This window comes from Colobus angolensis, unplaced genomic scaffold, assembly GCF_000951035.1.
Source record: "Colobus angolensis palliatus isolate OR3802 unplaced genomic scaffold, Cang.pa_1.0 Scaffold27, whole genome shotgun sequence".
In the NCBI taxonomy this organism is placed as follows: Eukaryota; Metazoa; Chordata; class Mammalia; order Primates; family Cercopithecidae; genus Colobus; species Colobus angolensis.
Window position 1 is genome coordinate 2,492,739 of NW_012115932.1, and position 23,878 is coordinate 2,516,616.

Consider the following 23,878-nt stretch of genomic DNA (forward strand, 5'->3'; position numbering starts at 1 on the left):
GAAATGAAAGATGGGCAACACTGGGTACGTCCACATTCTCACACGGGAGCAATCGCCTGGAGCAAGTGGGATTCTCACTTTGGACAGAGCATGCACTTGCCAGTGGCCCCAGCCCTCCCACTGTCCAGTTGTTTTTACCTCTAGTTCACCCCCTCGTTTTGTTTTGTTTTGTTTTGTTTTGTTTGAGATGGAGTCTCACTCTGTCGCCCAGGCTGGAGTGCAGTGGTGCCATCTCGGCTCACTGCAGGCTCCGCCTCCCAGGTTCACGCCATTCTCCTATCTCAGCCTCTCCAGTAGCTGGGACTACAGGCGGCCACCACCACACCCAGCTAATTTTTTTGTATTTTTGGTAAAGACAGGGTTTCACCATGTTAGCCAGGATGGTCTCGATCTTCTGAGCTCGTGATCCGCCCGCCTCGGCCTCCCTAAGTGGGTTACAGGCATGAGCCGCTGCGCCTGGCCCACCCCCTCATTTTTGCGTAGCCCCTATGAACAAATACGGGGCTGTGAGTTTATACGCCTCACCAGATGCCCTCCAGGCAGGAACTATGGCACATTTGCTTAGTGTACCTGGCAGCTAGTACAGTATCAAACACATGGTAGGGGCTCAGGACATGTTCTGAATTGAACTCCCAAGCCCCACAGGTCTCACTGTGTACATCTGCACACGCCACTCACATAGTCTTTCGGCTCCTAAATGTACCTTATGTGTCCCAAAGCTCAGTGTTCTTACACCTCCCTCCTTTCCTCTGCCTAAGGTGCCAGGCCCACCAGGTTAGCTCCTGCTGAGCTTATATACCTCAGCTCAAATGTCACTTTCTCTAGGAGCCTTTCCCAGCACTTCGGGTTAAATCAGATCCTGCTGCAGTGTACCTTCAGAGCATTCTAGACATTTTCTTCATTACTATTATTAATTAGTTTGCTACAGGTATTTGAGTGGTTGCTTAACGTTCATTTGCCCCACTCAAGTATGAGCTCCAGGTGGGTATAATGTCACCATGGCCCACTGATGTATCCACCATGTCTTGCCTAGTACCAGAGGCATAGGAAACACACAAAGTTCACAGGCATGAGTGAATACATGAACGACCGAGTGAATGAGCACTTCCAAGAGGTAGTCCTTAAAGATCGTGGAGGCCAGCGTGTCAGAGGTATGGACGTCAGCTGTGCTCTGTGGAGCATTGTGGCATAACCTGTCTCAGCCTGGCCAACCATTCTAGCATAATTTGAATATAAGTGTGTGTTTTCTGAGATGTTGTGCATCCTGAGGAGAGGGGCCTCTTCAGTCTTTATCTTCTACATCTAATACAGGAAACTATATCAAACACAGAATTCAAAAGAAACATATATTGAATGGCCAAACTTTTCAGCAAAAATTCTGTTTCTTTAAAAATGATGGCAGCTTCTCTAACTTATATATCACACTCTTTCATTACTCAAATTGGGCTTTATTTCAAAGCCGAAACAGTGCTCACCACACTTGACTGTGTTGCTGCCATCCTATCTATCAGCTCTGGCCCTCAAGTTTCTGTTGGTCTACAGCCTATTTGCTGAGTTTTTGAGGCATTTTACAAATATCATTAACCTCATCATGTTCAATAACTGTAAAAGTAGGAAAATCATTGAGTGTGCATTTAGAAAGATTCATGATTATGATGGAATTCAAAGTGAAACAATTTTACATGAGTGTGTACCTATCTGGTATTTGTGGAATGTTTCACTCCTGTCCAATAGGAGAAGTACCTTATTCATGTGGGGTTAAAAAATATTGATCACAGAAGGTTCAGAACATGCCTCCTCCTCAATGAGCCAGGGCACATAATTAGTTGACCAGAAGACTTGCTGGGATTAATTAGCACTGTGTGTGAAAAGCTTGGTTCAGACTTGTAGCACGAAGGATAGGGGTTCTAGAATGGCCACTTCCTGGATTCACAATTCAATCACGCAGGAAGATCTCAGTGCTTGGCTGCTGAAGTTGGGGGCTCTTGGCTCCTCTGTGGACCAGCGCGGGCATGTGCACGTCCAGCTACCGCCGGCAGAGGGCAGCAGTACGCTGCGCGTGTTTAATTTGCATCCCCGATTAGCAAATCCCCAAGGACCTACATAAGAAAGAGGGTGTCCTAGGACTACCCTAATTCCTTTTCACTGGGTGTCAAGACTGATCTGAGTCATTGCAAACACAGACCTTTTATATTATGGTGGACTTTGGCTCATCTGAAATAGAGAAATGAATACACAACTAGGAGCTGCCATCACAGACAGGAAGTAACTTTAATTAAATATTGTGAAAGTTGAAAAGTTTTTACAGCTTGAAATTTTGCAAAAAAAAAAAAAAAAATAACAATCTCTACAGTAGTTAGGTTCTCTAACAATTGAACTGTACAGTGTGTGTCTATTCAAAAAGTTTTGATAAGAAGGTGAAAGGTTAGTAGATTTAGAGATGACTTCATTTAAGCTGCATCCTAGTACAATGTGAGGCCAGGGCAATGTTATGCAATCCAGTCATCCAGAAGCTGTATTTTTCCCCCAACACTGAAATCTTAATTTAATTCTTCATTTCCTTTTCTTCTTAAAGCCATATTCTGTATTTAGGGGAACATCTTTTATTTGTGAAACTTTTCTGGAGAAGAAAGAGGATCAGAGGGCCAGAATGTCTTTTCATCTAATCAATAGAAATAGAAGCAACAAAACACAAATTATACACATTTTAAAGGCTCTTTGGACTTTCAAGAAGAGTTCTAACCACTGCACATGGCTGACAGATGGGTAGCGTCTGTTGTCAAGGTCTAAGCCGGACACCTTCCCGACTGACCGTTCATTCCTTCAGAAACAGCTAAGGGGCTCACCAGACAAAATATGGCTTTAACTTGTGTACATCTTCAGGCCAGCGCTTACTACGCAAATTCAGATAACCTTTCTGAGTACCGAGAAGCAATGCGTCCACCTTGCTTACGTTTTCCAGTTTTTTAATTATTATTAATCATCATTATTATTTCTCACCATGAAAAATCAGCTTTCCTCCCTCCCTTACCCTCCCACAACTCCCCTCCCCCACCCACCCCAACCCATAAAAATCGCAGTCTGACAGTCTAGTGAAAACCATTGCAAAATCCATATGGGGGCATGCACAGTTGCAGCATTGTTGTAAATGATTTCTTGCTCTACTAGAAAAAGTTACATTGTCTTAAGGTAACAAAACAGTTCTTTTGTGCTTTTCGATTTGTTTTTTTTTTTTTTCTTTTTTTCTTTTTCTTTTTTCTTAGAATGTTAGTGATGACTGACAGTTCTGGTGCACAGTTACAATGTACAAGTGAAATGAATATGATTTGCATTGTTAAGGCATCCAATCTGCTGGTTTATATTTATGTGAAAGACAGAGGAAATATACAAGCAGACTTAAGAACGAAAGTATGTTCATTGATTTCTATGAAGTTTCTCCCTAGAATTTAATGCACAAAATGCGTCACTCCAAAGGGAGAGATTCCATGCATATTAATAGAGTAAAACAGCATTAGGGTTGTTTTGTAAGCTTCCAAAGCAAAGGATACATTTTTTTATCTACTGAACTAAATACCACAAGAATAATATGCTACTATTTTTTTTTTGCCATATATTGGAAAAAACTTCTTAACTTACAAATAATACAAAAATAGACAATGACTTTTGGGTGGAAATTAAAAAAAACTGAAGCATGGTTTATAACAATACTAAAAATAACTATAAATGCAATGTTTAAAAATCACATTGAAACAGCTAATACAAGTGTAGGTGACCAAACAAATACGCACTTTTCACATAGCAAACATACACAATAAAATAAATTGGGGGTGGGAGGAAAAGGAAGAAGGGAAAAGCAATGTACAAATTCGAAAGATAAATACATTATTTATATGGATATTTTACAAAATCCCCTTTAAAACAAAAAGCCTTTTAATTAACTTTGCAAGTATGTGCAAGCTAAAGGTAGTGAGCTTTTTTTTTCTTTGCAAAATACGCAGTAAAATCTTTATGTGATATTGAAAAAAATGTCTTAAGACATTAAAATGTATAAATAGAACAACAACTTTGGCAAAAAAAATCACAAAAAAAATCTACAGTATTTATAACTACATACAAAAACACAAGAGCAAAGAAAAAAATATCAGGCAAATGCATCCTCAGAGCTTTGCTGCATCTTTGCTATTAATTCTTATTTTTAAGAACACTTCCCAGATAACGAGAGCAAAAATTCCTATAGAACAGAAAACTATGTTTTGGAGGTCTCAACCTTCTTTTCCTTTCCCCGCCCCCGGTTCCCTTTAACTCTTAATTCCAAAGCACTTAACCTGTTGTTTTAATCTATTATTTTACAAATGGTAAGGGTCGACTGATAGAGGCAGTATCTTGAATGGGAAAATCGAAATACCTGCCACGTTGCTTTTGTCAACTTTTGGAAGATAGGTATGAAGTCGGCATTTAGGACGAGTAAACTTTAAACTTGCAAATGGGGGAGTGTACATGAGGTTTTGGCTTGTTAACTGGAGGGCAGAGTGTGAAATTCTGTGCCTGGACCCTGTTCCATGAAGTCTCAAAGGAGATTCTCACACAGTGTGTGTGCCACCAAGCTCTCGAGAGGCCATCGGCTTCAGAAGAAACTGACTTAAGTAAAAGGAAAGAATGAGATCAGATTTAAATATGCAGTTTTAACAATCTGTCTAGAGGCACTGGATTTTCGAGTAGAGGGAAAAATGTGATCACTTACATCGTGTTTTAACTTTCCAGGCTGCATTTATTTACACAGTTACTTAAGACAACAATACAAAAGAGAGAAATAAGCTTGCACTGCTAAGGGGTGGCATGTTAAGTTAGATATTGAAAATGCACTGTCTGAGCTAACTACCATTTGATATGCTTTAAGGCGCAAAAGCCGACCCTTAGTTTTTCTAAAAAATCTAACTGGCATTCCTATTCTGTCCCATACAAGCTTTTTTTTTTTCTTTTTTTCTTTTTTTTTTCCTTTTTTGTAAATATCATCACTTCATTCTTCCTTTACACAGCTTTAAAAACATCATAAATTAAAACATGGAGTCTTATTTATAGTGTCCCTTGTATAGAGCTTTACGGTTTATAAAAGACAAATGATTGCAGAATTAAGCTTAAAAAAAAAGAAAAAGAAAAAGTGGATTTGCTTTTGTCAATACAGAATAAATATATCCCCCAAATACTTGGGAGGTACAACTTTAACCAACACTCTGCACTTGCAGATCCCTCTTCCAATTTCAGTATTTGCAAGGTCGGTGATTTTGTTTAAAAATCTGCAGTTATTGTGATTCCTCTTAAAAAGGCCTGAGTTAAAAGTTCCACTCTGGGACTTGTATCAGATTACTCTCTGTAGCAGAATCCAACCTCTTCATTAATACAATTCTTCAAGGCAATTCTTTCACATAGGAGGAACAATCATGCCAGATATCGCTATGGAAAGAGAAGACAGAAGTCAATGGTTTTTTTTTTTTTGCATCCAAACTTCTCACTGAGAAAAGTAATAAAGATTAAAAAAAAAACAACCCACACACAACTATGTTGTTTGAATATTAACTACAAATTTGCTCTCATCTTCTCTGGAATGAGTTTTCGTTATAAAATATACATGTGCTTTATTAAAAATTATAATAAATCAGCATGGGCATGTGTCTTTAAAAGAACAAAATATCCTAAACATCCCTCCAAATCTGATTTCAATTTTAAGGCATAACTGGAAAGTTGCATAGTTTGAATACCACTGCGAAAGTTGCAGCTTCGAACCTTGCAAAGTAGTGAGAATTTTCAGTTTGTCATTCTTTTTTCCCTCCCCTTCACATCCAAAATATAAAGAAGTGGTCCATCCGAACTGCATGCAATTTCTACAAAAAATATGGCTCTCCCTGTCCTCTGTATTAGCACAAAAACTGAGCCACAAAGCGGAAATCTTGAATGCCTTTGCTTAGGTCCTTGAGCTGGGAGAAGGAAATGCCAGCTACAGCAGGCCTTGTTCACTGGGAATATAAAGTTGGGAGAAAGCATAGCTGGGAGGAGAAGACAGGTTTGCATGAAACTGCAGAATGTCTTCCATATCACGGCTTCACTCAACGTTTTGGGAATGATCTGACCATATTTCCTAGAAAATTGTAGCCTGGGAAAGCTGGAGTGAGATCCTGGGGAAAAAAGCAGGCTGTTTGAGGTAACCAAAAATTGTTGAAAGCGTTCAGAGCTAAGAGGTCGCAGATAGTGGTATTTAGAGAACACAGACTCAGATAGGCCTGAGTCCCATCTGCGGCTTTTCTGCTATGAAGCTCAGCTTCTGTAGCTAGAATCACAGCAACACGTAGGGTTATTGGAGCGGTGAATAAAATGATATATGCAAAGTGCTTAGCCTGGGTTCAGCTCCTAGTGAGGACCTGATAGACGTTAGCTGCTGGGATTTTTAACCCACCACTTCTGCTGCTAAACTAGCTGTGTGACCTTGTGTTAATTTCTTAACTTCTCTGGGCTGTATGTGGCACACTTTGTGTGATGGGTGGGAAGAATAAAAGGATAACTAAGAAAATTAAAACAGGGTGGCAACTTTGAAACGTGTCAAGGTGAGAGAGATGCTGCCATTATAAGCAAGGGGCAGCCGTCTTTGGCTCCCAATGACGAATGAGTGTCTTGTCAGGCAGAGAGAGTCATTGTTTTCTTTTTATGGCAAATCTAAATGTAAATTAATGTTCTTGTCAGTGATGACTGCGTCTAGGAAGTGGCCCTCTTCGTTTACTAATGATCATGTCTGGAAGAATGTGCCTTTTTAAAAAAAACAAAAACAAACAAACAAACAAAAAACACGAATCCCAGTACCACAAATCCTGCAAGTGGATACAGGGAGGCTACCCGGGGCTCTTAGCCCTGAGACCCCCATGTTCCTCTGGCTTCCCCATCCCCACCCCTGGCATTTTAGATTCAATTAAAACAAAAACCAAAAAGTATTTTGCCAAACACTTTTTCCGTTAATTTTTAAACCCATCTGTATTCACAAGGAAATTCAATCCACATGTTTCTGATTCATTTACACGTAAATCATCCAAATGTTGTTTTGCAAGAGCCGTTTTGCAGCCCAAAAGCTCCTGGAGTCCTTTCCGTAAGCCTTCATAAGCCTTTTTTTCTTAGAAACAGGAAGTTGTCTTTTGCCAAATGCAGACCAACTTAAACCCCCAAAGACTTGGGATCAGTTGGAAATGCAGTCCCCCTAAGATTCAAGTGAGCCCTAGGTTTGACTGAAACCAGGAGCTCAGTGTTTCAGTCCAAGCCTTAACTGGAGAATTCGAGATGCTATCACTCCAAAGGCAAGGAGGGGATCTTTGCTGTGTGACAGCCCAGCATGGCTCTGCCTCCCCAGGGATCTTTTCATCCGGGCTGGAGGTAGGTCCAGGCAACTTTACTAAAGGCAGCAGGAGTTTTAAGCCTGTAGCAAAAGGTGCAAGTCTACATTTGCTTTCCACCAAAATCTAATCTGCGTGCCTGGCATTAAAGAGCAGTTCCCTACAGTATAGTCACACAACTCAGGCAGTATCAATATGATTCAAAGCAAAGCAAAAAGCTAATTTGGTTGGTGGGCCCAGCCAACATTTATCAGCTGGACTGTGAAAACATCCCATTTGAGTGACCAGAATTAAAAAAAAAAAAAAATCGAGGCAGTCTTTTGGTACCCAAATAATGTGTTAGATCAACTAGATTAAGCCTCCATTTAGGGCCACATTAAAAGTTCTAAAGCAAAGCTAACTGATGTGCCAGTTCATAGCTAACAGCACTTTTTAATTTGAACCACTGGGGCTGCAAACTCCAGCACCCCAAGAGCCCAGGCTGCGAACAGGAATGACTGAATCCCCTGGGTGGGGAAGTGAGGATGGAGGTGATGATGCCAAGGGCATGCCTGGACAGTGACTCAGCTCCCACCAAATGCCACTGGGCAGGAATGCCTGCTCGCAGCCACTGATACTCTCAACCGTTTCAAGAGAAGCTGGAGATGTAGAATTTGTTTTTTGTTTCTTGTTTTTAAAAATGAAATAGCCAAGTTTATACATGATAGCAAAAAATTGAAATTAATGATATATGGGTCTAGGGGGCGGGTTTGGCCCACTCCTACTTTACTACTTCGCCTTCATCGGCCCACAGACTTCTCTGAGCATCTAATGGGAGCTGTGGAACCTCTCTTCAAAAGAGGTTGTGATGTCTTAGTACACGGTGCTAAGTGTCCTCATGAGGAATTTTCATGTACCCCACTTGAGCGAGACAGCATGCCACAGCATTTCTGGAACATTCTAAGACCAATGTTGATGTTGCCCACACCCAGAATTTTGCATGTAACATCAAAGCGTTACAGTTCTCTAAATCCCAATCATGACTTTCTAAACTCCAAGGGCAGAACCCTTGCTGTTGAGTAAATTATGGGAAAAGGTCCCTGCCTGTGGCTTCTAAGCCTAGATACCTCCAAAGAGGCCCTTTTAATAGAGAAACTCACTGCAGAACTGCCTAATGATCTTGAGTTTTAGGAGTTGTTTTTCTTATATCTGTGCCACAATCTGAAGATTCATTATGTGGGTGAGAGGGATGGGTGTCTGGAGCTTGGAATGTTCCAGAAATGCCGTTGGCATGCTAACTTGCCCAAGTGGAGTGCATAAAGATCCCCATGAGGACACCACCCTCTCAACACCATGTGCCAGGACATCACAAGACCATGGTGGCTCTGCCATTTTCCCCAGCAGCTGGATGATCATGTTCTCTGACGGAAGCTCAGAAAACTATTGCTTTGAGAGGCAATGCGTTTTTCATTACCGTTTCTACATTTTTGATAAAAACAAAGACAAAACAAAGTTCTGCAGAGCTGGGAGGGTTTGGACAGGGTGGAATGTGGTCTTCCCCAAACCACCACATGTGTAAGAATTATGAGCTAATCACTCGGGAGGCTGAGGCAGGAGAATGGCATGAACCTGGGAGGCAGAGCTTGCAGTGAGCCGAGACCGCACCACTGCACTCCAGCCTGGGCTACAGAGGGAGACTCCGTCTCAAAAAAAAAAAAAAAAAATTATGAGCTAATCAGGAACAGTGGGGTAAGTGAGTGAAGTGAGTGGGTAAATCTTGCACCGACTGAATATGTGCATGGAAAAAAATGACAATTCCATAGGATTTGGTCCTGGGCTGCATGATATCTAGGGTTGAGAAGAGCCAGCCTGAGCTTCAGCAAGGTGGAAAAGAAAACATCAGTATATGGATACTATTTTTGTGAAATTACTCTGGCCTTTTTGTTAATTTTTCATGCACAGACTGTCCAGGACATGGCTAGGGTTTGGAATCACTACATCAGCGGGGGTTCCAATGGCATGTGACAGCCTTCTTGGGGATGCCTCTCTCTTGAATAATGAAGTCCTCTGAGGCCTCAATTGCCTGAAACCCACGCTCTAAGCAGCATAAGTTTCAGGAGAAGGGAAGAGGACATCTCTATGGACAAAGATTGAGCATAGTTGGTGACTCAAGTCTTTGGCTCTGGAAAACAGACACAGTTAGGTAGTCTGGGACCAGGATTTACCAGTTGCTTCACCTGCGTAAGAGCAGAAAGAGGTATCTCTGCATTTTTCTTTTTAAATCCAAAATATAGTTGCATTTTCCAAAGTTTTTCATATGACATTAAGTGTTCTTAACATGCAGAAAAGGACTCTGTAGGCAAATAAGTTTGGCAAACTAAATGAAGTAGTCATTTTTATTTAACTGCAGGATGCTCCAGAGACTTTAATTGTGGATGTCCAAGATACTGATCCAGGGAGCACCACATTCCAAATTGTTTTGACTACCATATTTTTATTTTTTAACAAGACATTTTATGAGGCTCCAGAAGTTGAGACTAGAGTTGCTTTTTTTAAAAAAAAAAAAAAAAAAAAAAAAACACAACTCAGATATATGGTAACTTTTTCAAACGTTTTATCTACCTGGGAGAGAAAGCCAGCTGGAATCATGATAGAATCTGTGAATCCTACTGTTCACACCACATGTTATCCAGGACATGTCTGCCTCTGCTTCTTGGCTAAGGTTGTCTTCAGTCCTTCTGCTGAAAGTGCTCCTTGCCCCCATCTCCCTGGGCCTGAATCCCACTTGCTCCTCATGGAGGCAACCTGTTCTGAATTCTCCTTCATCTTTCCTTCCTCTGTACTTCCACAGCTGGGTGCCCAGCCTTTCCCAGACAGATCTTCCTTATTTACTTTGGTGTCATGTCTCTCCTAATACAGGGAAAGATTTTACGGGCAGGATTTTGTAGCCCTCATGGGCCTAACCTAGTGGCTTGAATATAGAAACGTAATATAGCATAGGGGCTTAACATAGTCCAGTCAATCTGTCTGGGCTTAAATCCCAGGCTTCCTTGTTTGCTAGTTGTGTAAATAGGGACAAGCCAATTTAGCTTCAGTCTCAGTTTCCACATCTGTGTAAGAGGGACAATAGACAGGCTACCTTAAGGGTGGTTGGGAGCCAGGCTGGGAATAAGCCCTCCTAGTCAGTGGCTGTGTTCACCATTATCACCACCACGTGACATTGCAGTGCTTAGTTCTTGGGGAATAAACATGCATGTAGTAGCCAGAGGAGACTAAGGGAGCACTGATGGGGAAGAGGTATTTTAGGAGTCGGCTTTAAAAAACAGAACCATGTACAGTTAATAGAGTGGTAGTTGGAGGTAAATATGCCTTGAAAACACTTAAATGGCCTAAATGTGGCACCTCTAATCTTGTTTACATGGGCAATTTGCTTAACCAAGACTTCCTAGTCACTTGCCCTGTCTTAATGATCACAATTCTGAACTAGGTGGGTCCTAATGAAGTAGGTGCTACTGTAACATTGAAAAGGAAAAAGGTGGAATAAAACACTTCAGGGATCCTTACACTGATTCCATAACCTGTCTACATCGATTTTTTTTTCTGGTAGAAATAGAGTTTGGAAAGTTAAAGATGAAGTAATTCTGATTGTCACCTTTCTCAGAGAAAACTTCTGTGGCACAAGCAAGAGTGCCCTGAAAAACTGGTGCTGCTCATCTTAAGACTGGGTCCTCTTTGCCCTGCTGGAGATTGTGTGCAGAGGGTAAAGGGGCAAGTCCCAGAGTGTGAGCCCCACCTGCCAGCCCAGCACCTGGGGGCACAGTGGGCAGAAAAAAGAGCTTAAAGTGAGATGTTTACATTAATTTAACCATTCGTATGTCTATCACTGACATCTCAAAAGTAGGGATATTTGGTATACGACAGTATGAGCAAAACAAAACCATTTTTTTCTTTTTATTTTCTTTCTTTCTTTCTTTCTTTTTTTTTTTTTTTTTTTATAGAGTCTTGCTCTGGAGTGCAGTGGCGCGATCTCGGCTCACTGCAACCTGTCTCCCAGGTTCAAGCGATTCTCCTCCCTCAGTCTCCCTAGTAGCTGGGACTACAGGCCACACCACCAGGCCCGGCGAATTTTTGTATTTTTAGTAGAGACAAGGTTTCGCCATGTTGGCCAGGCTGGTCTCAATCACCTGACCTCAGGTGATCCACCCACCTCCGCCTCCCAAAGTACTGAGACTTACAGGTGTGAGCCACCATGCCCAGCCCATTCTTTTTATAGTTGTTGTTTCATCATGCTCAATAGTCAGGGCATGGGATAGGGGAAAATTCAGAAAAGTCCCCTTGACATTTGTTCAATCAGAAGGAAAGGGCAATGTCATCCACAACAGTGAATCCAGCAAGAGGTGTGTCCCTGAGTCAGACCTCAAACCTCCCATGCTGTGGCCCTGTGTTAGGAAAGGTGACCGAGAAGCACAGACTCGGCGGTTATTCAGAGAAATGGGGACAGTCTCTGTACTTTTGGGATCTGTAATTGGGTAAGAAGTGGGTTAGAAAATCCCTGGGAGGACAAATGTACAAACTTTGTCTGAGTCCCTGTCCTGAAGCCATTTCATCATTACTCAAACATGCACATACCCTCATCCAGATCCTGGCTTTCAGGTGATAACCAGATCTCCTAAAACCCAGGAAGTCATAAGATCTGGGCCCAGCCCCTGTTTCCAACCACTTCCTGCTTCCTCCTAGGACCACAGGGCATGAGAAGACATCGGGCCTCCTGGGAGCTGCCCCCTTCTGTCACTGTTGGCCTGTGATAGAGCCACTGACCTTCCAATAGTGGGGGCCTTTTCTCCTCCAGTGCTTCCCCTCAACTGCTGATTATAAACCCCATCATATCTGGTTCTGATGTCAAATCTATGTTTAGCAAGGGCTGAGATTGGCAGCTCAAGAATGGTAAATTTCTGCTTTCCATATGTATGATCATTATTTAAACCTATTATAAGTTATGTTCACTCAAGCATTATATCCCTAGTTTGCCAGCTGGAGGTGTACTGAGGGTGACAAAGCATTATTTTTAGCTGAAAGAGAATCAGATTTGCAGGAATGGGTGGCTCTACTTTGTGGGGGTGGGCATTTTCTATCATGAGTAATATTGCCTGAAATGTAGTTGCACAGGCAGGCTTTTTTTTTTTTTTTTTTTCCTCCTCTTTCCTCTAAGAAGATGGATTTGCCACTGTGTGTGAGAGTGGGGAAGAGCAGCGTGCTCTGTGGGGCACTGAATCTGGCTGTGCTGGGAAGATTTGCAAGCAGGGTTCTGCGGAGTATTTTGAAGAGTCCTTCTGGAGGCAGAAAGACAATGTGATTGGGTGCTCAGGCTGTGGGGTCACATGGCTTGGGTTCCAGTTTAGCTGTACTATTTACTAGCCATGTGACCTCGATCAAATTGAGCCTCAAGTTTCCCATCTGTACAATGGGACTAGTGCTGACATCATAGGGTCTTCAGGAGAATCACTATATGCTTACCACAGTGTAAAGCATCCAGCACACAGTATGTGTAGACAAGTGTAAATATGCATGTACTTCTATATAAGAAACAGGGCTGAGACATCCCAGATATGTGCACTGCCTTCCTCACCCCTCCCTGACTTCCAGGCTGACCTCCATCAGTGAGGTGCCAGCCACCAAGGGAAGGCACTGTGGGAACCTTTGTATGGCTGGGCTTAAGGGCATAGACTCTGATGGGAAGGCACTGTGGGAACCTTTGTATGGCTGGGCTTAAGGGCATAGACTCTGATGGGACTTACATTCATCTCCACCGTTTAACCGACTATGTCTGTGGTCAGATATTTACCCTCTTTAAGCTTCAATTTTATCATCTGCACAATGAAGACCATAGTAGCTCTCATACTTTAGGAAGATATGAGGATTAAATGGTATAAAATCTGCTCCGTGCATAGGACGGCTCCAGGTACACTGTTCAGTGCTCAATAAATGGTGGTCGATGAGTTTATTAATCTTATCTCCCTACCAGCTGCCTTAGGAATCCTAACTATGTCTCTTTTACCACCTCTGAGTAATAAAGTATTTAGGAGATGAATGTTTGAGTCTGAGTTTGAAGCCAGCTTCTGCCATGTATCAGCTGTTAAAAGTCAGGCAATTTCGTGACCTCTCTAACCTTTAGTTTTCACATCTGTCAAGTAGGAGATATGAGTACCTACCACACAGTCCTGCTGGGGGCAATGAATGGGGTTGCGCAGGTCTCAACATATGACACACAACACAGTGCTGAGCTCATAAGAAAAATGTTAGAAATGGTGTGCTCAGTTTTAAAAGGTGGGTAACTTTTTATTCTTAATGAATGAAAAGGTCATCTCAACTCTTAGCAACTATTTTATTTTCCATATGCAATGGTGGGAAAGTGATTGAACAATTTTAGTATGAACCAGAATACTCTAGTGGTATTCTGGGGTTTCTTAATCCAAGTAGGAAGTCTTTGACCTTTGGTCTATGATGCTCTAACTTCAGGGCTCTGATCAAGTTATGGCTCACCCCCTCCCTGTTATCAGCCCCGCACATGTTCACTCTGACACAGGCAACAGGAAGGGAAGGTTGAGTGACCTACTTCAGGAGAAGGCCAGTCCCGGGAGAGACCCTGCACTGGAGAACTTGCTAGAGTCCACAAAAGACTGATCTGATAATGGCGACCATAGGGAGTGAAAGAGGAGAAAAGAGAAATGATGCTGTTAGTCAGTAGAAACAGTATTCCCAAGCAAATCCCGGGCCTGAGCTGAATTGTTGAAGTTGGAAAGAGGACTGGAGAGATGAGTATGGCCAAGGGCCAAGGGCCAGGGCTGAGGAGAGCAAACAGAAAGGAACAGAAGAGATGAGGGCAGAGAGAATCAGGCAGGGCCCAAGGCTGATTCCCTTGGCAACGGTGATGCATCTGCTTCAGGCCCTGGGAGGGTGAAGTCAGGGCACTGGATCTGGATTGGCAGGTGGGGCCTGGGGCTTACCTTGCAGGCTGTTCCCGTTGGTGCTGGTGCAGGTGGGAGGCGGGGAGGTCTGGGGTCTGACGACTGGTGCGAAAGCACTCTTCTGTTTCACAGCTGAGACCATGTTGGCTGGTGAAAAGGAGAAGATGCCCGAGGAGCTGCTGCAGTTGGAGGGGAGACTTGTGGAGGAGGCCATGGTGGGGCTGGATGGCACTACTGAGAGGGTCAATGAGAAAGGAGAAATCAGTGCCTCTCATGGCATCCTGAAGCAAAGAAGCTCAGATCCATCCCTCACCCAGCCACCTTGCTCTGCCCCGCTCAGACAATGCTTCCAGCACAAACCTCCCCTGAATTCGCAGGCTGTTGTCCACTTTGGCTATACAGAACTTAGCATGTGCTACCTTTCATTACTGGGGATCTTTTATGTGTTTATTGTGGGGCCACTGTGTGCCAGGCAGTGTGCTAGGCACTGGGTCATCAGCAGCAATTGCCACTAAGGGAAAATGACCCCTGGTCATCAGCCCAAGGCACTAACCAATCCAAATGCACCAAGTGACTTTATGGGGCAGAACACAGAGCCACCATCCTTAGAGTATTCCAGGCCAGGAAACAAAAGTGCAACACCCTGTTAGGAGGGTGAGAGTAGCACAAAACAGTGACAAAGATGAACATAGCCATCTCAGTGGAGGCAGGGAAGGGAAATCAGAGAAGGCTTTATAGAAGAGGTGTCAAGGGATGCATCCCAGGTAGAGCCTAAACTAAGGTTCTAGGAAAGGGGCTGGGGTAGGGGGAACAGGAAGAGGCCAGCTTGAGAGGATGGCCACCAGACTGCCACATGCAGCATTTGTGAAAAATGCAGAAGAGTTCCAAATTCTTTATATCTGCCATGGGATATATGTGAATGTTTGGGAATTAATAAGCAGTAGGATCAGAGCCTTACATAAATACTCACAGTTTGGTAGTAGTAGGGAATACAGATAACCAATGATGGGAGAACTCTGGCAACTCAGAGAAAACCTAGCAGTTTGGGGATATGAAAGAGCTTGGTAGATGTACATTCTCTACCGACCAGGATCCTCTTGGCCTGGCCTCTCATCTTTTGTTCCAGGCTAATAATCTCTGGGTTACTTTAGGAGACAGAGATTTCACATACGCTAAGTCAAGACTAATATTTTCATATACTCACTTTCTATTTCCTCCATTTCCTGCAGGAAAGTATGTATCCTAGATATTTCTTCTATTTTATTATTTTTTCACACAACTTAATAAAACATCAGATATTGTTTTATCATTCACAAGAATCTTCACGTCTTTTCCATCTTGTCATGGGCAATGCAATCTTAAGTCAAGGGCCCACCACATACTTTTTTTTAAAATTTTTTTAAAACTGAGGAAGTGAAGCAAGCTGGGACTCAGAAAGTAGTGTAGCAGCTAGCCCAAGGGCCATAGCTAGAATGCGCTGAAGCAAGGAATCACGCCCAAATTCAGAGCTCTTTCTGCTAAGCTACCCTGCAAAGGAAAAAGATCTCCAGGGGGAAAAGCCTCGTTCCCACGAGCCCACCAGCGTCCAAAGAGCTGTTTGGGTGGCCTTATCCTCTGGAAAGTGGGAATCCAATTGGTCATAGGCAACAGTTGCCATCAGGGGAAAATGACCCCTTCTAATCAGTCCAAGGCACTACCCAATCCACACGCACTGAGTGCTTTATGGCGCAGAACGCAGAGCCGCCATCCTCAGAGTTTTCACAAACATTTTCGAAACTGTACTTTTTCTTTTAATGAGGCCAGCATTTTTATACATCTCTTAGGATTTGTAAATGTGAAAATACGCTCAATAATAACACCCATTTAAATTGCAAAACTCCTGCACTGGAGGTTTGATTTTTAAATATTCGTAGACTTGAAATCCTGCTGGTTCACTGAGGAAGGCAATTAATCTCATTGGCAAATGGATCATTATGTGTATTTAGAGGTGGGGAGTTTTGGGGCGGGGAGGGGGAGGTGCAGTTAACAGAGGAAGGGGTAAAATATAGTCAAGCAGCTCCATTTGTTATAACATTATTAGTTATCAGCCACCACACCAGAAAGTGTGTTCACCAGTGGAATGTCTTATTTTTTTATTCCATTGGAATTTTTCAACATGAGTGCTTTATGAATAATTAAATATTACGGAGGCAAAAATTCAAATCAACTGGGCTTTGTGTTTATTGTTTTATTTGCATTTGTGCAGATAAAACCGTCCCATCTGAAAGCCTATTTGAGAATTTAATACTATATTTGTGAGCACTGAGAAAATCAATTAATGGAAATTAAATGTTCAAAGTTTCACAGTCTGACAGATGCAATCTCAGGCTGAAGCGGCTGAGTGTCTGCATAGGCTTGAGGAGAGCAATCCAAGCCCCTAAATTGAATTGCTACCATATAGCAATTAGTTTATTGATTTAATTAAGAATGCCACCTTTTAATTTTCAGGTTATGATCAAAACATTTTCTGATTGAATAAATGGGAGAACAGTGAAACGATAGATCTCTATGAGAAACAATCTTTTGATAAATCAAAATCTAATGTGAAACTGATCCTAAATATTGACTCGTGAGTAGACATAATAATATATGCAGATTATTTGGGGAGTTGTAAATGTTCAACAAACTGCTGATTCCAAACTAAGTAGAAATGTGTAATTTTGTGGACTTTGAGCAGAAAAATTCACCCAGACAGTAAAAGTCTAAGTATATTTTCAGAAATAACTTCTCTTAAAGGGCAAGAATGATCTTTCCTCTTTCAAAGAACTAGAACAATCCATATTTTCACTATGAGAGAGGGCATCACTTGTAGTATTTTTAGCCAAGACTCCGTAGAAATCATGAATATTCTTTTATTTAATGGCACATCTATCCTTCTACAAATATCTAAGAGTTTGGCCACATTTTGCACATCAGAAGAGTCACTCGCAATGCCCAAGATGAACTTCAAAGTCAGAGAGAGATCAAGAGATTGTAAGGACATGGGTTATGACACTTTATAGATAAGGAGGGCAGTTCTCTGAGGTTCTTTAGAAGCAATATAAACGTACCAAAATTTTTTTGTAGGCAGACTTCTTTAAGGCAGGGACAAGGCACCAAAGAACATTTTTTGTATGTGTATGTGGTTTTCTTTTCCTTTTTTTTTTTTTTAATCTTTCCAGATTTCTGGAAAAAAGTGTTTTGATGTGTTGTTGTTTTAAGTATACACCAAATGCAAATTAAGGGGAAAAATCCAAGCATTAAAAAATAAAGGAGTCATGTAACTGAAGGGAGAGAGGTTAAGGTTTAGACTATTGTTACTATGTTATACCACCACCACCACCACATGTTATTATCTTTGCATTATTATGATTATTAGATTTACTAAGTGTGCCTCCATGTATCAGGAATCAGGACAAGCTCACTGTATGCATTATCTATGTCTCACAACACTGGATGGGGGTCTGTGCTAGTTCCTTCTCCATTTTACAGATGAGAAAATTGAGGCTTGGAGAGGAAATGAACTTGCCTCCTTTCATGTAGCTAATCAGATGAAGTAAGACAAAACTAATAGATGTTTTGGGCTTACGTAGATGACAAATATGGTGTCCTCATTGTTTATGGGGTTTTTTTGGTTTGTTTTTTTCTCTGAGACAGGGTCTTGCTCTGTCACCGAGGCACTGGAGTGCAGTGGCACAATCATGGCTCACTGTAACCTTGAACTCCTGGGCTCAAGCAAACCTCCTGCCTCAGTTTCCTGAGTAGCTGGTGGTAACTGGTAAAGGTGGGAGTTAGTAACTGGTAGAAGTGGGAGTCAAGCCATCTTCACCTGACTCGGAGCGTGGGTTCCTGAAGCGACCTCATACAGCTGCTTTGGATAGTAGCAACATTCTGACTGTTAGGGAGACTTTGTAGGAAGGAAGGTGAGCACTGGAGAAGGGAGATTCCTGCTGGAGATGGTGCCTTGCAGGATGGAAAGATGGGGGCCCTCAGACTGAGAAGCCCTGCCCACTGGGCCACATGGCACGATGCCAAGTTCTTCTAGCGAAACATGAAGGAACACGGGACACGCGTCTCTACTTACTGGCATAGGGCGAGTTGGCAGCTGAGCCGTTGAGGAAGGTGGGGGAGCCGCCCAAATTGGACATGGCGGCAGAGCCGTATCCGTTCATGCTCGTGGTGACGGAGTTATAGTTGGTCTGCTGGGGAGTGGTGCTCGGCACGTACCCATGTGGTGACACACTGCTTGAGTTGCGGGTGAAACCTGAGAGGTGGGGGCAAAACCAGGGGTGAGGGTGGCATTCGGATGGTGGCAATCCTGGAAGACTCAGGGACAGGAAGGTCTCTGTTTCTGGCCCCGTCGCCTCAACCCAGAGGGAAGGGACTGGGTGATTCATATGCGTGGGTTGGTGGTGCTAGCTCTGTGATTAAAATGGGAAGCGAGCAAAAGACACATTTCTTAGGAGATCATAAATACTTAGCAGGGCCATGAGAAGTGGCAATGCTGGGCCTATAAATTATCATTTTAGAGCAGAAATAAATCCCGATCTAAGAGATGTACCCTGGAGTTAACAGGTTCCTATTCCCTGGGCAAGAATGATGTGCTTTGGGCCCTCAAAACTTTAATTCCATCCCTCTTTGCGATCTGTCATTCATGGTTTATGGTGAAAAGTTAAATGTACAGAGATGGCTAAATGCATGCATCCTTTCTAGCTCCCTATATTAGATTACCAGAATGATAGCTAGGACCAACATTGTACAATAATATCTTATACACACAAACTAAGAATCTCCCTTTTGGGATGAAAATAATTCTTTAATGTAAAAATTGTTCATGACCAATAAATGAGGAGATGGGGTGCTTAAGGTTGGGGAGGGAGAGGGAAAACGTCTGAGGGAAGAGAAAAGCAAGCTTCTGACCCTGATTGGTGGCTTGTGATGCCTCGGAGACATTCACAGCCAGTTGTCCACTGAACGAATTCACGCCCATCATCCCTGCGTGGACCGAGGTGTTAGCAAGGGCCGGGAGTTGGTTGTGGTTGCGGGGAACACTGTACAGAGCCTCGGCAATGTCGGCTGCTCTCTTCAGAATGATTTCCTGAAAAGTCAAAGGAATATCCCCTTTAGTTGTCCCCAGTCATATTCCCAATAATACCATTTTTTCCAGTGCCAGGCACCGCAGTGCCAGGCACCGTACTCAGGGTTTTCAATGGTCAGCTGCATTAACTTCTGTGACCCTCCTGACAAACCTGTTATAGGAGTCTCACCATCATCATGCCGTGGGGAAACTGAGGCTTGGAAAGTCAAAAACCGCACCTAAGGACACTCACCTATTTAAGAACAGAGCTGAGATTCATAAGCCCATTTGTCTGATTTTCAAAGTCCATTATCTTAACATGCCTCCATACTACCCTACAGTCCATACAGGACAGCACCATGAGGTTTTCCATTCTTCCCAATAACGTGTAGGAAGTCTGAGGTTACCCAGGGGGAGAGGGAGAGAGGCTGCAATTCATCTCCCCTGTTGATGTTAAGGGAAGGTTGTAGATGACTACCTGCATTCCTGAGTATTAATGGGACTGTGTCCCCCAGACATTGACTCAGGTTACATGAATGGTTTGTCGGACTCAGTTTCCTAAGCTATGTGACTCTTATACATGGAGTTCTATGAAACAGAAGCAGGCAATACTATTCAGGCCTTGTTATACTTTTTGGAGAAAAAATTAAACCCTCTTTCTCTTCCTAAATTTGCTTGAAAACCTGAGAGAAATAAAATAAAGCACCAGTAACTCTCCTCTTCAATTATGAAGTATGTTCCCACTAAAGATTAGTTTTAAATGGACCACCTTTTCTCATACGGACAATGATTCAGTGGAAAGGGCAATAAAAGCTTTACAAAAGAGAGGATTGAAGAGTCTTGCAACATGTTATATCTGAATTACTTATACTCTTAACTCATGCACATGGCTTTTATATTTTTTGTGCTTTCTCATTACGATATGGAATCTGAGATCTTCAATTACATGTGGCAGTCCACACAGGCTAGAAACCCACAGCGCTCACCTGGTTGTTGTGTGGCATCCCATACAGAGCTTCTACCAGATCCGCAGCCCTTTTGAGTATTACCTCCTGTCAAGAGAAAAGCAGATACAATCCTTTGAGTGAAGGCAGGTTGTCGTTATCTTTAGACATGATCACTTTCCAGTCCCTCTGGCCATACTTTGCCAAGCCACTGCTATAAAGGCCATCGCTTGGGGAACCCCAGAATGGCGTTAAATCACCAATTTGTCCCTGTTCACATACACACTTAATTGAGTCAAAAGGTGAGCATCATTGGTACTGCAAGATAAAATACATCACTCAATAGTCTGCCATAGGCATGATAAAGCACTCATATGTTTATTGCTGAATACAATTCCTAGGTCATTTACTAGATTACTACAATCGATGTCATTCAGTGCGTGGTACGAATCCCTAAGACGTGTTTATTTTGCACTTACTTGCTTATTCCAGGAACCATGACCTTATCAGACAGGTCATTTTCGAGGGATTTCCAATCAATCTTCAGCCACTAGAAGCATGTAGTATTAAACTTCTTTTGTTTATCTCTCTTGGATGGCAAAGCCATAATATAAGTGGGTGATGTAGGAAACCCACATACTGAGGCAATGCACTGTTTGTCAAAAACTCTTATGAAAGGACTCTGCTGTCCTCAGAAGCCCCCTCTGCACCAATTTTCGTTACTGGCAGTATCTATTTCTTTTATAGCAATTATTTGCTATTTCAGTATTGTTTGTGATTTCCCCCATTTGCTCATTCATTCTCATCCTAGATATATACTTGGCTGCTCATTCCAGTTGAAGAAAAAATATCTCCCTTTTTTTACTTAGGTGGACTTCCATATTTAGCCTGCATGCTTGGTTCTAATAATAGGGAGTACTCTACAAAAGTGAGTATGGTGCTGATATTTTTGGTTCTAACTAAATTTCTTCAGATTCATTTCCACTAGAATGTGAAAAGGAAAGCAAAGTTAAGCTTGATCTATGTAAAAGATAGGAGCTTGTCAGACAACCAAACCTAAGGGTGTGGTATGATCATCAGAGGTGATTTACAGGAAGATATGGTTGGTTACCATTTTTGGCTGTGGGTAAAGTTTCAAACAGAAGTGTAACTTTAAATGTTTTACACAATAGATTTCTACATGGAGAAGCAGTGCTGTTCAATTTTCATAGACTGCAGTCGCTGATCAGAAAATAGGGAGATAATCGCATTCATTTTGCTGTCACCATAGCCTCTTCAAAAATCCTTGAACAACTCTTGAAATGACAAGCTTTTAGATACATATTAGCATTTTTCAATTTTAAATTCTCTATAATATAAGATAAAGTAGTTGTCATACTACAGTAACTACTTATGACATATCTAATGTCCTAAATTCAAAAAATAAGATAGAGGGGTTTTCAGTTCTCAATAAACATTTATGCTTGCCTTAAGCTGATAGACCCCCTTTATAAAACAGTTGTTGTTTTTCATGTATGGAGTAAAGAACATTATATAATCAAAGGGGTTTGAAACAATACATCTGAAATCATGTCTTTATTTTTTAATGTAAGCTACAAGCTAATTTACCACTTTTTGTTCACTGTATTGTCTGACCACAGCAGTTAATAATTTATTATGGTATGGGCACACTAAACCCTATCCCCAGATCAAATTCAGCCTGTATTGCCTTCACTAAAACTTCATGGCTTTATCTGGCTCTTAGGAAAGATTAAAACAAAACAGGATCAAGTGAGTTTATTTACTAAGATTTGACTTCGCTAGGCCTATGTTCATTTATTTCTCCAAATAAATATTTACGCCAGTGTTAGGGCTGGGCAGGGAAGTATTTTCCTTTCTTTGCATTTTAGGGGGAAAAAAACAAGTCTCCTATTTGTCAAAAGCATGATGAGGCACAGAAAGAAACTACACTTATGAACTTCGCTCTTGTAACAATTGGGGACTTAGAACAGTGTACCTTATTTTAATTAATTTCACAGAAGCAGGGAGGAGGGATGTTGAAAACTAAACTCCAAGATCTTTGAAGTTTTCATAAGCCTGAAAAAATACCATCTATCAGTACATATTGTATATCCTTGGTGTTAGAGTTTTTCAATGACATAATCTACTTTTTTTTCTCCTTATATCGATATCCAGAGCTCTCATCCCCATTTAATCATTTGAAAATAAAACACATGGATCTTGTTTCCTAAAGGAGCATCCTGCTTTGATCCATGATGCTGCCTTCTTTGATCCACCATGCTGGGGCATGTTTTCCCATTGAGTACATTGCCATAGGTAGGTCACCAGCACAGCATCATTTCAGGCCAGCCGTCTTGGATTTGAGGAGTGTGAACCTGGATTTCTTGTCCTGTGAGGGACACCCTTAAATAATATCTTGTCCATCAAAAAATATCCTTCACTGTAGTATCAACTTGTAAGGATTTAGGAAAGACTTAGTTCAGCTTTGCCCATGTGATTTGGCTTCCATTAGTTATTTCTGCAAATGGGAAGGAGAAAGGAAATTTCTGGGTCCTCTATGAGTTAGTACAATGGACCTGCAAGGTGCTTGGATTTCGGTGACCAGAAAATTGCTCTCACCTCCATGTCATTATGCTCCCAGTGAACTAGCCCCCAAGCGTGTTTGTGTTGGGGATCTAATATATTGCCTTTCAATCAGAGCTGAGAGCCACTGAACACACAGACAGAACATGACGAGCAGGTCAGGAAAGCAATAAAGATTTTACAGAGCTGTCCAAGGTGCTAAATTTACTCAATAATGGGTTTGGCACCATAGTGTTAACCTCTCATTTACTACCAGTTTGAGGGACTAAATTGAAGTAGCTGACTTCATTTACCTTGAAATGTATATTTTATGACATTATGTAAGTAGATTGAAAGGGCACTGCAGTTTTAACAATTTAAAGGCTAAAGCATGTTTAAGATGAAACTTGAATATTTATTGTATATTGCACTTAAAGTATATAGAATGTTAAAATGTATTGATTAAATTTGTAAAAGGCATTATAAAAATGACAGGTAGTATAAAAGATGTATGCCTTTTAAAATCAAATTGATAGTGTATGCCATCTCTTCTGTGGTCACAAGTGTAATTTTTTTGCAGTTTTATATGGTAATTTGAAAAATCTGTAATTTCACATTAGGAAATGATTGAGCCTTGGATGTTAAAAAAAGAAATTTCCCATAAGGGGAAGAGCTGGATGTTTCATATAATCTTTTGTCTCTAAAATTGTTCTTAAATTCTTATTTTTTGTGGCATTAGGCAGGAGCACAGTCTAAGAATCCTTTCATTTTAATATGCAATTTTAATATTTCTGAAAAGAATGAGCACTTGACTAGTACTAATATCTAATGTTTCAAGGAATTTATTTGTCAGGGGAGATTTTCTCTTCTTTTCATAATGTTTAAAACGTCTCCCTGCTTGCAGTTTCAAACATAAGAGTGGATATTAGACAATTCCAAGATAATTAATCCTATCCTTAGGTT

The 23,878-nt window shown here is 41.6% G+C and overlaps 1 protein-coding gene and 1 long non-coding RNA gene across 2 annotated transcripts in view; both read right to left on the bottom strand.

Moving 5' to 3' along the window:
• Positions 1-2,247: 2,247 nt before the first annotated feature.
• The window catches only part of EBF1 (early B-cell factor 1), a 403,442-nt gene continuing 381,811 nt past the window's right edge, over positions 2,248-23,878 (bottom strand). The window contains exons 12-16 of the mRNA XM_011947685.1: positions 20,396-20,461; positions 19,253-19,430; positions 18,417-18,596; positions 14,354-14,548; positions 2,248-5,451 (exon numbers count right to left, since the gene is read on the bottom strand). Coding sequence (XP_011803075.1) covers positions 5,420-5,451; positions 14,354-14,548; positions 18,417-18,596; positions 19,253-19,430; positions 20,396-20,461 — 651 coding nt within the window. The 3' untranslated portion in view covers positions 2,248-5,419. The remainder of the gene's footprint in view (positions 5,452-14,353; positions 14,549-18,416; positions 18,597-19,252; positions 19,431-20,395; positions 20,462-23,878) is intronic.
• Positions 10,951-13,501, bottom strand: LOC105515778. Its single transcript, XR_001002386.1, has 2 exons — positions 13,100-13,501; positions 10,951-13,044 (listed from the first exon to the last, which is right to left on the bottom strand). It is a non-coding gene; the product is annotated as an uncharacterized LOC105515778 (long non-coding RNA).